Source organism: Uloborus diversus, chromosome 5, assembly GCF_026930045.1.
Source record: "Uloborus diversus isolate 005 chromosome 5, Udiv.v.3.1, whole genome shotgun sequence".
In the NCBI taxonomy this organism is placed as follows: domain Eukaryota; kingdom Metazoa; phylum Arthropoda; class Arachnida; order Araneae; family Uloboridae; genus Uloborus; species Uloborus diversus.
Window position 1 is genome coordinate 12,850,446 of NC_072735.1, and position 15,219 is coordinate 12,865,664.

Consider the following 15,219-nt stretch of genomic DNA (forward strand, 5'->3'; position numbering starts at 1 on the left):
TATCCGCCAACTTTGATTGATTCCATTTATAAAAAACTTTCAAATAAATCCCAAACTAATGTTCTTAACCGAACCTTCATCAAAAAGAATTTGGTTGTTTTGCCATTCTTTCCATCTGTAAGCTATCAGGTTGCTAAGATTCTAAAACGTTTCCAATTCCAGGTGGTGTTTTCTCCTATTAATAAACTTTCATTCTCTTCTCTTAAAGATCCTATTCACCCTCTTAATTGTTGTGGAATTTATAGAATTAATTGTAGTTGTAAACTTGCCTATATTGGACAGACTCGGCGTGCTTTAAAAATTCGCTTGAAAGAGCATCAAATTATGTGAAAAAAACAACAATTAAATAAGTCTAGTATTGCTCAACATTGTTGGGATTCGAATCACTCTTTTGATTTTAACTCTTATCAGATTATCCAAAAATGCCCCAATTCATCAGATCTTGACTTTTGGGAATCCTTTCATATTTTGAGGAACAGTTCTAACTTAGTTAACGATCTTAGTTCAGTTCCATATTTTTCAAACATTTGGCTCCCATATCTTTAATACTCCCCTTTTTTCCCACTCATTTTTATCTATCTTCCTTTGTTTATTTTTACCTTTATGTCTTGATTGACACCCCCCCCCCCCCCCAATTTTCTTCTATTTATCTTTATTTTTCCTTTTTTCGAATATTTTTTGTTTCTGTTTATTTTATTTCATGGTTTTCCATTCTGCTTTTCCTTTCTTGCGGTTCACGGTTACTGACAATTTCTTTTCTTTTTGTTTAAGCTTCGGCTTAATCCTTGTCCAATTGAATTCTTTCTTTCTGGGTTCCGTACCTAAGCGAAAGCTCCTGACCTTTGCTTGTATTCCTATTGGTTCCTGAAAGGTTTATAACTTTGTCATTGGTGTTTGGCTAATCCGCTGTTTTTATCTTTTAAGCTGCATGCTTATCTGCTCTTGGCTTTTGTCGGATGTCTTTTCATCCATAAGCTCATTATTTTTGCATTGAAAAAGGCGTTCCCTGTAACGCCGAAACACGTGTCTGCTGTAATTTATAAATTTGTGCTTCTACTTACGTTGTTTGGTCTGACTTTACTAATGTTACACTCTAAAAAAATTCCGAAACGTTACTGGTTATTTCTGTGTTACATTTCGGGATTTTAAAGGTTTTTATCCACTTCCAGGAAAAATCAAGTATCACCGTCAACAAGTTTCCTCAATTGCTACAAGTTGCACGAATGCGGACATTTCACTCTTGTGAAAAAATATTTTTACCTCCCAGTTTAAATATTGGCTGAGCGTATTTATAAAGTGTATCGGCTTCAGTTCAATTACGGCCCGTTCATGCTAAATAAGTTTCCTAAGAGAGCGAATAAGCATGGCGTGCATTGCTTTGCAAGAAGCGCGGGCGAGTAAAATTCTCGTTATTTACCAGTAATCCTGGCTTAGCTTTGGCCATGTTTGCAGTAATGCTCTTGGAACTTCCTTGATAAATCAGGAAGATGCCAAGCTAATATAGTATACCTTCCTAAGTTTACTCTAATTTTCCAGAGACACGACTGGCTTGTAACGGGAAGATTTCTGAATTTTTCCTAAGTTTACTCTAATTTTGCAGAGACACGACTGGCTTGTAACGGGAAGATTTCTGAATTTTTCCTAAGTTTACTCTAATTTTCCAGAGACACGACTGGCTTGTAACGGGAAGATTTCTGAATTTTTCAGGAAGCTTCCAGAATAATATCAGGAAGGTTATTAAATTTTAGCGGAAAACGTTCCTGGATTTTGCAAGCTATGTTACTGGTAGAAGTTGGGCACATCAGCTGCCCATTATTTTCCAGGAACGTTTCTGAATCGTTTTTTACAGTACGTTTCGATAACTTTAAACGCTTCCATATTTTATGAGTGCTTTTTTCCCCTCTCAGGTGGATGAAAGACGTTAATGGTGTCTTGCTGTCTGTCAAAGAAGATGGACGAGTGTGGATGGTCCAAGGAACGTTAAATATTAGAAAGGTGGTCAAGACGGATGCGGGGAAGTATCAATGTATTGTCCGTAACAGCATTGGAGAAAGGAGGATTGAAAGTGCTCTTATAGTAACAGGTAGTTCATACGTTTAGTTAGACCAAAAATAAGGTGTTACTGAAGGTTTGGTGAGGTTGGTTAGACAGGTTGTGATTTTCCGTGTTCACAAATACACCACTGTGTTCGTCATCATATTTCAGACAATCTTAAAAATACACTATTCAGCTAGAATGATTTTAATTTATAATTGCAGCATCTTAGCACCCTTCAGTCTTTTCCAGATTCGCCACACTAAATTCACTATGCGAAATTAAAAAAGAGCAATTTTTTTTTTTTTTGTAATCTAATCGTGGTGAACTAACATTCAATCCAATTTATTTTATTTATTTTCCACTTTTTTCCCTCTCTTCTCATTTTTCTTAGGCATTTAAAAATTGTCACCTTAAATTTAGCTATTGTTGCACTAAAACTTTGTATAATGTGTTTCCTGACTTTTTAGTGCAAGTGCTGCTTCTGTTCATTAAAGTAGCACACGATTTGATTTGAAATTTATTACTTATTCCTTCGTTTTTTTGACAAAAGCCTGCCTGGCAATTCCTTAGTTGCTGACAAAAGTACAACACTATGTTTGTCAGCCGGTGCATTTTCGGTAAATAGTAGGAGTTTACGTATTTGAATCTTTTTATGCGAAAGCTTTCAAACTCTTATCTTTAAACTTTTGTTTAAAGGAGGTGACATAGTTGGTTTTTTGTGTTACGAAAAGTTACACATACACACTTATTGCTTTCTTTCTTTCTCGTTGTCCATGATTACGTGTACTGCTTTGAGTAGAGCTGTTGTTTATCAACAGTGTATCCCTTGAAACACGTGTGTTCAATCAACGCATTTCTGGTATTTTTCAGTCTTCTCATTTTTTTTAAATCTATATTCTTGATTGAAATTTGCAATTTTTTTAATAAGCCTTACACGTCTTAGCTGGGAGTCAGTTCGGTGTCCAGTAAGTACAATGCTTCGCACTTTGACGATTTAGACCCTATGACTGTCAGTCAGGTTGTGGTGTGCGGCAATATTAGTATCTGTACGACAACAATAATTTCCCTTCTTGCAATAGAATAAGATGAGGGACAGTGATACATATGTATATAATTTTACGCAAATAAATTAACGATAACCACAATCCTATGCTATTCAAAAGTAATTGATGAAAAAAAAAATGTTTTCCTGTACTACAAAAGTTTCACTTCTATTGAGTGTATTGACGACACAACCTGTTTTATGTAAAAGAAGCAGTCGAAAACTTTATACAACGAAATGAGTAAAAGTATGAAAACCTATATACATGTACGCTGCCGTGGGCAGGTAAACGGCAGTATCTGCTGAAATGAGTTTTTGAAATATTTGAAGAAATGTGTTTTGGATTCAATACTAACAATAGGGAAATGTTGGAATTAGACGTTTTTTCCATCTTTTTCTCAGTGGAAACCAAATAAGCAATTTTGTACAATAAAAATAAAGTACGATAGATGACAAAAATGCAAAAAAAAAAAAAAATGAAAAATAAAAAAACCTGCCCATGGCAGTACAAATAAAAGCAATTAAAAGAGTTAAAAAACGGAAACCCCGAAACTTGCTTTTTGCAGAGTTCTTTAAATTATTTTCAACTGCTTTTATTTGTACCTGTACACATGTTGTCATACTTTAACTTACATCCTGCTTTTCTTTCTTTTAATTTTCAATTTCGATGTAGACACTAACGTGATTATATACATTCATTACAACATCTTATAACTCATTTTTACTTAAACCATGCTAAGTATAATTGAAAGCAATGCTTAGACGTGTTCATATTATTATGCCCCCTTTTCAGCTCCGCTCTCCGTGAGTTTACTCCCACCACACCAAGTGCTCAACATAGGACAGGAGGCAACATTTACGTGCAATGTTTCAGGGTATCCAGTCCATGGAGTGTCCTGGCGAAAGGACCAGAGGCAGATAGTTGTATCCAATCGTGTCCAGCTCCTTTCCAGGGACGTCCTGCACATAGCATCACTCAGAAGAGAAGACCGTGGCATGTATCAGTGCTTCGTTTACAATGACCAAGATGGCGCTCAAGGAACTGCTGAACTTAAAATATCAGGTTGATAAAATTTATTATTACAAAGTTTAAGTAATTATGATTATGCGAAAGGAGTGGTCAACGAGATGCAAACAAATGGCAGTTTTGTTTGCATCTCTTTTAAAAATAGGCCGAACGAGTAAAGGGTTGGAGGGGGTTTCCTAAAGACAACCTCTGTTTTACAATTTATATCAACGTTTTTACAATAAATGAAAACAAAACATTATGTTAACACAAGAAAAATTTATTCGTTTAAACTCAATTTTGGAGAAAACTCAGGAGCAAAGTAAAACACCATTTTTGATTAAGAAGAACAATATAAGGGTTGAATACCTTATAAGTAAGGTTGAATTCCTTATAAGTAAGGTTGAATTCCTTATAAGTAAGGTTGAATACCTTATAAGTAAGTTTGAATACCTTATAAGTAAGGTTGAATTCCTTATAAGTAAGGTTGAATACTTTATAAGTAAGGTTGAATACCTTATAAGTAAGATTGAATTCCTTAAGAGTAAGATTGAATACCTTATAATTAAGGTTGAATATCTTATACGTAAGGGTGAATTCCTTATAAGTAAGGTTGAATTCCTTATAAGTAAGGTTGAATACCTTATAAGTAAGGTTGAATTCCTTATAAGTAAGGTTGAATACCTTATAAGTAAGGTTGAATTCCTTATAAATATGATTGAATACCTTATAAGTAAGGTTGAATACCTGACTCGTCATACAACCATTAGTTTGACTTAATACTTACATTTTTTTTTTTTTTTTGCTGAAATTACGATACTGTTATGATGATTGTCAAAAACTTATAGTTCGCGTTTTTATACGTATTTCAAATATAAATTATGCAATATAATTTATTGTTCATGCAGTAATGTATTTTTTTCGGAAGGATAAAAAATAACAGCATCGCGAAAGCAGAACAGTGTTTGTTCCATTTTATGAAATTGTAGCGGTAAGTGCACAAAAGTCTGCACCACATATACTAGAAATAGGCAAATATTTTTGTACTATATGTTTCGAATAACAAAAGCGAAAATACATTTGCTCTTTTCTTCCTAAAAAGGTTTGTTGCTGTTTTTGTTGTTCCTTTAGTTTCAAATATGTTGAAACATTTTCTTTCACCAAGTTTTCATTTTATTTACTTATTATCTTTGTATTGTTATTTTTCTATATTTCTACTGGTCATAGGGAAAGTAATTTAAAATCTCCGATTCAGTGCAAAAGATAGTATTGTTGTTTGTGTTACGATGGAGAATGTAGGCTTTAATTACGAAATGTTTCTAAATCATGCTGTATGAAGGCACATACTAGAATCCCTGCAGACGATACCCTGCGACTAGTATATTGCTGACGATTTTTTTTTTTTTTTTGTACTTTCCGTGAACGTGATTTACGGGCACTCTACTGAAGTTTACAGTTTAGAAAGCTTAAATAAAATCTTTTGGGGATAATTTTATTTAAATTTTTTAAACTACACAAAATGACCGAAAATAGGTTCTATATTTATGTCAGGTACTAGTAACTGAGCGTATTTGTATTGTTTATTTCAAGTACTTGTGTAAAATTATATTCTTGTTTTTGCAAAACTAATTTTTAATATAGATTTTGGAAATAGTTGTCGTTATTTTGATATTATTTATTTTGCTTTGAAAGTGTTTTTTACGCCTTTTCTATGTTTAATTAAACACCATATGTTAAAGTACAGTTAAAATAAAATGTGCTTATTTTAAAAATTAATTCCTTTTTTTTCTCTCTTTCTTTTTAAAATGTTCCAATCTCAGTCTTGAGTTCAAGTAATACAGGGTCCATTATGAAAGTAATGAGCATTTAATGGCAAAATTTGTTTATTGATCGTAATTTGTACAAATGTTCAATATTCTTCAAAATACATTCCTCCAGCATCAATACACTTGCGGAGACGTGTTAGCCACGCCTGAAAGGCACCCTGAAACTCCTTGAAGGGAATGTCTCTCAGGAACGTTGTAACATGGTGTTGGATGTTTTCCACGATTTCCCAATGTTTTCCTTTCATCTTTCTCTTGAGTCGCTGAAACAAAAATAAGTCACATGGAGCTAAGTCGGGACTGTAAGGGGGTGAGGGATCACCGGGGTGTTGCTCCGGGCCAGGAAATTGGTAATGATGAAGGCTTTGTGACTTGAAATGCAATCGTCCTTGAAGGCTTCTTGCAACATCTGGAATGTTTCGGTTGCATTTTTTCCAAGCCTCACGCAAAACTTTACGGCGTTTCGTTGTTTAAGCGAAAGCTCCATCGTGTCATGTTACAAAAGTTGAAAACACACTTCAAGCGGAGGCACGTATCTCCTCTCACACTGCTCGAACTCAACTGACGACCGGATGCATTGAAAGGGCATGTCCCCCCACCACATTTTCCAGCCAGTTTTACCGTGCTGCCATCTATCGTCGCGTCACAATAACATTATGCTCATTCCTTTCATAATGGACCCTGTATGATTTGAAATTGTCTAAATTGAATATAATTTATTTTTTTATATTTTTTATTATATTTTTTGTTGTACCTTTCAGATGTCCCACCTTCAATTATATCCGTTTTCCCGGAACAAACCGCTCATCCAGGAGAGACAATCTCCCTAAAATGCACATCGTCTGGTAATCCTATACCTCGCGTTACTTGGTATCTCGACGGTTCCGTTGTGGGAAGAAGTGCCAGAACTGCTCTAGGAGATTACGTCACGGAACATGGTCATGTGATAAGCTTCTTGAATCTGACAGAAACAAGGCCAGAGGATGGTGGAGAGTATAAGTGTCACGTGGGCAATGATGTCGGCAGTACGTCACATGCTGCTCGACTAAATGTGTACGGACCTGTATTTGTGAGACCTATGCCTAATATAACTGCAATATCTGGCGAAGATCTGACCGTGAGATGTCCTTATGGAGGTTACCCTATCAAAGGGGTCCGATGGAATAAAGGTAATTATAGTTTTAAAATTACGCCTGTTTGGAAAAAAAAATAAAAAGTGCACAAGCCCATCATTTAGAATTTTCCCGGGGGGGGGGGGGTTGCAAAGCGTATATACTCGATGCAAAGTTCATTGGAAAACAAAAAAAAAAACCATCATATTTCTATATACAAACGGGAATTCTTCAAAGAAGAAGGAGGGGAAGAGGCTAATGAGAAAAAATGTATGAAATCGTGAATGGGTCATTTTCCAGAAAACGTAACTTTTGAACAAAAATATTTTTAAATTTCGAAACCTTTTGTTTTCTGTTTTTTTCACTCTTAAATGAAAGTCTTACCTACTAGAAGTAACCATAAACAATGGCCCAGCCATGTTCCTATTATTTCACTCATAAAAAAAATAAATAAATAAAAAAATGCTTTGTTCACGGAAATTTAAAAAAAAAGAAAAAATAATTTTTAATGTTTAAAAATCGAGGCCAATTTAATATTAAAGTATTATTTCTTAAATTGTGAAAATAATCAGCTATTTTAATGATTAGAATGCCTATGATTGATGTATTTTTCCTCCATCATTTATTTTCACCTCAGAAATAATGTCATAGATAAGGTGTGTCACGGAGGTGAGGAATTTACATTAACACATTAACACATTACATACATTTTTAAGGTTTTTTTTTTCTTAGTTGCTATAATCTGCACATGTTAAGCATATGAAAACATGTTCAGTTCTCTATTTTTACATTAATTTGCATCCCTTGAGTTCTCGGAGGTGAGAAATCAGAATAACCACACTAAGTTTTTAAAGCGAAATCTATCTTCTTGGTTTTCGACAAAAATCTAACAACTTTACGTATGGCTGAAAATAAACAAGGCTGCTCCCATGTATCATGAAAGATAAAATTTGATGTCATTACTGCCACGTGTTAATGAGGAATGGCATTTTGTGTTTAGGTAACGGAGGTGAGAATTTATTGTGGGACATGACTCCTTGTCCTTCTAAAACAAAATAAAACACAACATTAAAAAAATGAATGTGTACTTAAACAATTATTATTTGAGACACTTCTGAAAGAAATAATAAATAAATAAGCATATACTTTTAATTAAACAATTTATTGGGCAACATAAACAGTCACGCAAGGTGTGTGACATGACAGGGAGGTAAGAATTCACATGTTTTGCACCAAAAATATATTCAAAAAAAATATTGTTAGAAAAATGTTGGCAGGTTTAAATAGATATATTTTTGATGAAATTAAAAATTCTGCCTTAAAGTTTTTACTGTAAAACGCATGTGACAGAAAAGTTACACTTTTTGAAGAATTACCCCAATATTTACCTTACTAATTAATCAGGTAAAAGCTTGTCTCTTAAAATACGTTGGACCACTTCTACAGTGATGAATGTCAGCTACTCGTTATATTTGTATATTAATCAATACAACGTATAGTATATTTTTATCTAACGCTGTTGAAATGTGCCTATCGAACACTAAACTGTTTAATGAAGTATTTAACACAATTATATACAGAATGGTATGTTATCTCAAAGCAATAGGCAAATTTAAACAAATGAGGAGCTATTACTGTCCAACCACGGATTGCATGGAATTTTCAAACGTCTAGATAAGACGAATCTATGTGAATAAGGGAGAAACGTAAAAATTTGATGCGCGTATTCCGCTCATTTGAATGAGACTCTGCTTCAAAAAAACTGGCATCGCTAAAAAATATTAGATTCGTCCGTTTCCGGATTTGTCTTTCCATACAATCCGTAGTCAGACAGTAGTGTAATCAAAATTAAGGTCTTATAAATCTTATCACTCAGCGTCTGAAAAGACCAAACTTGAATGCCAATTATAATCTTACCTGACACGAAGTATAATGAAGAATCGGCAAATCCAAATCTTTTGTGAAAATGCCATCCTATCATCGCTGATATCTTTGTATCACTTGAATAGTTTACATATTTAAATATGCGCTGTTGACAAGCATAGAAAGGAATAATTTCTGCACAAGTCTTTGTTTGAAGGGTATACAGGGCTTTAAAAGTTATGAAACGGAATGTACAGTGGTGGTAAAAAAAATGCATCACCCTCGCCGCAAAGGAGAGGAATATCATCCCGACTGCATTCAACACACAGTCAAGCATCCCGTATCCCAGATGACTTGGGGATGTATTTCTGACCAAGGAGTTGGTGGGCTTCACTTTGTGCAAGGAACAGTTAAGGTTTCGGTGTATATTGGCATTTTAGAGCAGAAATTGCTTCCTACTATCCGGGATCACTTTACTTCAGTTCCAAACGTCATTTTCCAAGATGATTCTTCTCCCTGCCATAGGGCAAAACTGGTAAGTAACAATTTAAAAACCTTTATCCTGCCATTAGACTTAAATTGACTTTAGAGTTAAACCTTCCATTAGACTTAAATGAGTTAAGTTTTTTTTTCCTCTAAACTCACACGCATGTTCAGAAATGGAAAAATGAGCATGGGGTCAGCAGTTTGCCTTGTCCCGGAAGCAACCCCGATCTACGTAAACAAATATCGGATTCCTGCTGTTAAATGTTTATTTCATCAGTTTTGCAGAATTTCATTTACATTCATCGTTCGACCAAAACTTTTCACATAATCCCATTGTTGTGAAAATGCGAGGGTGATGCATTTTTTTTTTACCAGCACTGTAAGTATAAAGAGTGGTCGGAAAGAAGTAATCTGGTATGGCGGATCATAAAATTGCTATCAAAACTGAAAGTTGTGATTTATTGCGCTTTCTGCTATTGGAACTTAGCCAGTGTGGTATTTTTACGCGTTTGCTGAGAACTAACGATGATTTTTTTATTCAGGTAACGTCAGTTATCGTGAATGACTCTAAACGTTCCTCTCTAGATGTGAGTTTCATTGGTGACTGACAGTAGAAAATGTGATATAGAACTAAAAAAAAATAGATTGTTAGTAATTTCAAAACCTATGTAGAACTTAATATTATTTATGAAAAGCCTTAATGGATGTTTTTGTAACATCTTAATCATAAAACACCGGTTGTACAGTACGCGTGGACTGATTGATTGGAATTGTCTCATTGTACAGCCAACAAGTTCAGAATATCCTTTAAATGAGTCATCTATCTTTCAAGCTGTTATATGATTGCTTAAAACGATTCATAATGGATAACTAAATGAAACTTGCAACATGCTATTAAAAGTATCGCCGCAAAGTATCAATAAACAAAAGTACTCACGTAAAAGTACCAACTAGATTAAAAAAAATAAATAAATAAATTTGCCGGTGTAAAAGTGACGTTTCTGTTAAAAGCTAAGTTATGCTTTAAATTTCTAACCAGCTCTAAAAATACAAGAAAGAAAACCACCCTAAAAAGAAACATGTAAAGAAATAAAATAAAAAATCATGTCACTTTATTATAAATTGAGAATCGTTTTGCAAAATTACGATCAAAAAGTTTTATGTTAGACAAAAAATAATCCTATATCGTCACAACTGGTGAGCATAATAATAGATAAAGATCTTTTGCCGTTTTTCATAAAGTAATATATTTAAGTGTTATTCTTTCGTACAGATACTGCCTTGCGTGACACTTTTTGTAAGTACCAAACGTAGCGTGTCAATAATCGTTTGATTTTATTACGATCACTAAAAGAAATTCCAAGATGCACGCAAACGTATAAATTAGCTAAGCAAAATATACACTGCAGCTACAGTTGTTCTAGAAGAGAAAGTTAAAAGCAAGGAGCTTCGGTCGCTAAATTATATAAAAAAAATCATAATAAAATAAATAAGTTAAAAAAAAGGGATTTTGATACCTAATTTATTTCAATTTAAAACACTTAACTTTTTGGTTATTTGTTACATTTTGAAATCTCTTGAGATGCATGTTTGAAAACTTAATGCTCATTAGTTCCACTATTTTCAACTGTTTTTGCCAATTAAATCATGCAATAGGAAGAATAAAGCTACAAAAGTTAAGATGCATTTAAACTTCGAAGGATAATAAATGACCAGAGCTTCAGGATCCAATTAATACTCTTGTACTTTTGTAAGTTGAAGACCATCTCTAAATGTTGGTGACTGAAATAATCTCGAAAATTACAGGACACAATTAGCAAAAAAAAAATAAATAAATAAATAAATAAATAAATAAATAAATAAAATAATCAGTATGTTCTTATTAGTACTGGGAAGATCTAGAGGTTAGTTCGGAAATCGTTCTGTTGGTTTTTCTTTTTTCATTTTAGTTTAATAGTGACTATTTGAAATTTACAGATGTTCCTAAGCATGGGAGTAAAAAATCGTTGCCCCAAATAATATTAGGATGCCTGATCAAAAAATGCTAACACCCATTTTTAGCAAAAAAAAAAAAAAAAAAAACCCATAAATTTTTGGTGAAATTCTGATCACTTGTGAAACAAGTCAAATGCAATCTTCTTTTCTTTAAAAATAAAATAAAATTTTCAATGGCTCACATTTTCAGTAATCATGAAGTTTTTATTTTTTTCAGACATTACATTTTTAGGCTAAGTGGCGCTCTGAATCAACCGTGGAGTTTTTTATAATCACAATGCCAACTAACCCCGGTCTCCCCGACTGTGCTGCTATACAGTATGATTTAGAAAAGTTTTTCAATGAAAGCCTACCTAGGACCTCATCGTTAAACGCGTTTTACTTATAACTTGAAAATGTGGACTTAAATCCCTTTGCTTCTCACTGCCTCATATGTAGTAATATGGATCTAACCCAGGTGACTTTATGTATGAATTAAAAAACAACGATTTTTCTTGTATACGATGTTTAATTGGAATGTAACCAGTAATTAATTCCATTTAAGTTTTACAATGCAATTGTTGTATTCAGTAAGTTACAGCCCTATTGCCAGGGCTTAGGCAGAAATACATAAAATACACCGCCAGTTCAGTCAATTCCATCCGAGGACTGCAGTTTCGTGCTTATTAGCCCTTTTTAGCCCGGCATAGGATTAACTGAGCGGAAAACTTCTGAAGGAAGCCAAGAGTGCCAAACAAACTGGTAGCTAATATATAGAATTAGCACTGACCAGACGAGTGACCGAAACAATGGTTCGGTTCAACTCGAATATTGCAGGCAAGGCAGGTATATTCAGTAAGTTACAGTTAGTTCAGTAAGTTTTCAGTAAGTTAGTTGTAACTTACTGAATATACCTGCAATATTGCCTTGCCTGCAATATTCAAGTTGAACCGAACCATTGTTTCGGTCACTCGTCTGGACAGTGCTAATTCTATATATTAGCTACCAGTTTGTTTGGCACTCTTGGCTTCCTTAAGAGGTTTTCCACCTCCAGCTCAGTTAATCCTATGCCGGGCTGATGAGTGCTAATAAGCACGAAACTGAAGCCCTCGGATGGAATTGACTGAGCTGGCGGTGTATTTCATGAATGCAATTGTTGGTTCGAAATCTCATGCTGGTGGCAATCATAGGGGTGTTATTGGAAAATGGGAAGAGATAATGGGGAACATAAAGCAAAATTGTAGGCTTTGGAATAATATAAAACTTAAAACAGGACCTTTAAAAATAATTTATTAAAGAATATTACTTTAATAAATTATTTTTAAGGGTCCTGTTTTAAGTTTTATATTATTTCAAAGCCTACAATTTTGCTTTATGTTCCCCATTATCTCTTCCCATTTTTCAATAACACCCCTATGATTGCCACCAGCATGAGATAAATGTCAGATTCATTTCCATGATCCATGTTAAAGATTTGCCTAGGTCGACTCTAAAAAATATAGATGCTAGCACCCATGAGATACAACAATCGACCAACGTTCCGTTTAAAGTTTCTAAGTTAACTAGAACAGCAGTAATAAAAATTTTAGATCGACTTCAGAAGTCTTTCCTCAAAACGAATTATTGCAGCCTGTGACTGACCGAACCTTTAATCTCTTGTTTCAAGAAAAGAACATCGCACCTGAAACTTGCTTTTGACTATCATTAAAGATAAAGTTGACAAACTCAGCTAAACAAATTCTAAACAAATGTAGAGTTTTGAGATTTATGTTAAGAAGGGAAACAATATTTTTAGTATTTCATATAAGTGATTCATCAAAAGTGATTAATCAATTAAATTTTTAAAATAAAATGGACTGTTTCGATGGACGCATTTGCATATCAGGCATATTATTAAATTAAAAAAAAAAATCAACGTACTTTTAAAGCAATTTCAATAGTAGACGCTGTATGTTCACGGTTTAAAATTTTAAGCCTTAATTGGTAAACATGTACATCCCTAGAATAAAAGACTTTCAAGAAAAAAATATTGAAATTTAGCACAATAATAAGTATCGAAAAGCAGCTTTGAAATGTGTACATTTTTATAGGGATCTTTTATTTAGAATCTATGTGTGAAGTTCGGGGGAAAATGACAAAAAGAGTAACGAAATAGTATAATTAAATGTCAAAGCTAACCACTTTTATTTCGCAATTTTCTTTAATTACAAAGTATTACTTGCAAATACACTATAACAAGTACATCTTCTGCATGTTTCTGATTGAAAAAGCATTATTTTTCATTATATTTTTTTAAAGAATTCGGAAACAATTAGATATCTAAAGTTTAAGAAAAATACCCGAGCTTCATTAAACTTTTTTATTTGCAGAGAAAAATGAGAGCAAGTAAATTAGCTTTTTTTTTTCCTTTTATTACACTCTTATTTATCATTAATAAGAGCGAAAACACCCATTTCCTACTTAAAATAAGTTGAAAATTAAACATTTAGAAAAACAGCTGCTATTAAAGTTTGTGATTCAAAGTTATTACACGACTTTGAAATAGAAAAATAATGGGATATTGAACAATGGTTCTGAGAAGGGACGCTACGATTAATTTGTGTTTATATTCATAGTAACCAGATTTTCTTATGCAAAACATTTAATTAAAAAACATTTCTGTTTCGCATTTTTAAAGTTTTAAAGAATCATCTATTTAATTCTTTTCTTTGTATAATTTAATGAATTTTACAGTCTAATAAGAAAATGGGCTTTTTTTAATTCATAATTTTTATTTTTGTTTTCTGAGAGTTGCATATCTTTTTGTTTGTTTGCAAAAATAAAACATTTTTAAACAACAATTTCATGTGTTCAGAAAGCTTTCTATAGATATTAAAGGTTTTTTTGTTTTAAAAAATTGATGTGGGAAAATGCTTTTCTTTTTCCTCTTACTTAAACGATAGAATTTTTCTTGTGTTAAAACATTTTCTTAATTGACAAATAAACTATTACAGTTTGTTTTATTTACCTTTCAAAAATCACTTGCATTTTTCTTCTTTTTTTTCATACTAAGTTCATCTTTCATGCGAGTTGTAGAATATTAAAAATCGAATTGCCAGTTTCAATCATATTTTCGTGTTTTTTTCTCCTTCATCAGTTTATTTTAAAAGTTAAAAACTAAATAAAAATATTAAGCGAGAAAATGATGTTTCGAATGAATTAATAATTACTTTTGTAAATAATTTTATTTGTTTTAAAGATTATTTATTTATTTTTTTTTTTTACTTGAATACCAACTTATCTCCTCGTGCACATACCACGCGTCACTATGCCCGAGGTCATTTTTGTTTTCCATGTATTTTGTACTATTGCATTTATTACATTTGGTTGGCGTTTAAAAATGGAAGGGAAAAGTTCTGACATTTGCATTATTGGCTACCAGAACCGTCAACTCGCCAACAGAGGACGTTTGAAACTACGTAAAAATTGACCGTTCGAAATGTCCTAATTTTTGCGGTGAATGGAGTTCTGTGGGACTTAACAGCACAAATATTTTAACTTACAGTTTGTAGTACTTCTTTTAACACTACAAATATAATACAATAAACTTATTCAACATATATCCTAAGAGGAAGACTTTCTGACGCCAAAACTGAGAAAAACTCCACATGTCCAGGGTCAGAAAGAAATACCTTGCTTACTTCAGATAGCTCCAGAATGCGTTTCATTGGTAATTTAAACTGCATATGATTTAAATGATGTGCTACAGAGTTAGGAAATAGGGCGCTGTGCACAGAACATATTTAAAGGTGTTACAAATAAGAAATAATCAAAAAAACAAAATCTACAAAAAAAAAAAAAAAAAAAACGGCTAATATGTCCCCTATACCGTTCAAC

General features: G+C 33.0%; 1 protein-coding gene across 1 annotated transcript in view; it reads left to right on the top strand.

The window, feature by feature from the left end:
* The first annotated feature begins 1,363 nt into the window (after positions 1 to 1,363).
* Positions 1,364 to 15,219, top strand: part of LOC129222449 (cell adhesion molecule Dscam2-like) — a 94,154-nt gene continuing 80,298 nt past the window's right edge. Inside the window, exons 1-4 of the mRNA XM_054856963.1 lie at positions 1,364 to 1,397; positions 1,889 to 2,083; positions 3,873 to 4,142; positions 6,670 to 7,077. Of these exons, the coding sequence (XP_054712938.1) occupies positions 1,364 to 1,397; positions 1,889 to 2,083; positions 3,873 to 4,142; positions 6,670 to 7,077 (907 nt within the window). The remainder of the gene's footprint in view (positions 1,398 to 1,888; positions 2,084 to 3,872; positions 4,143 to 6,669; positions 7,078 to 15,219) is intronic.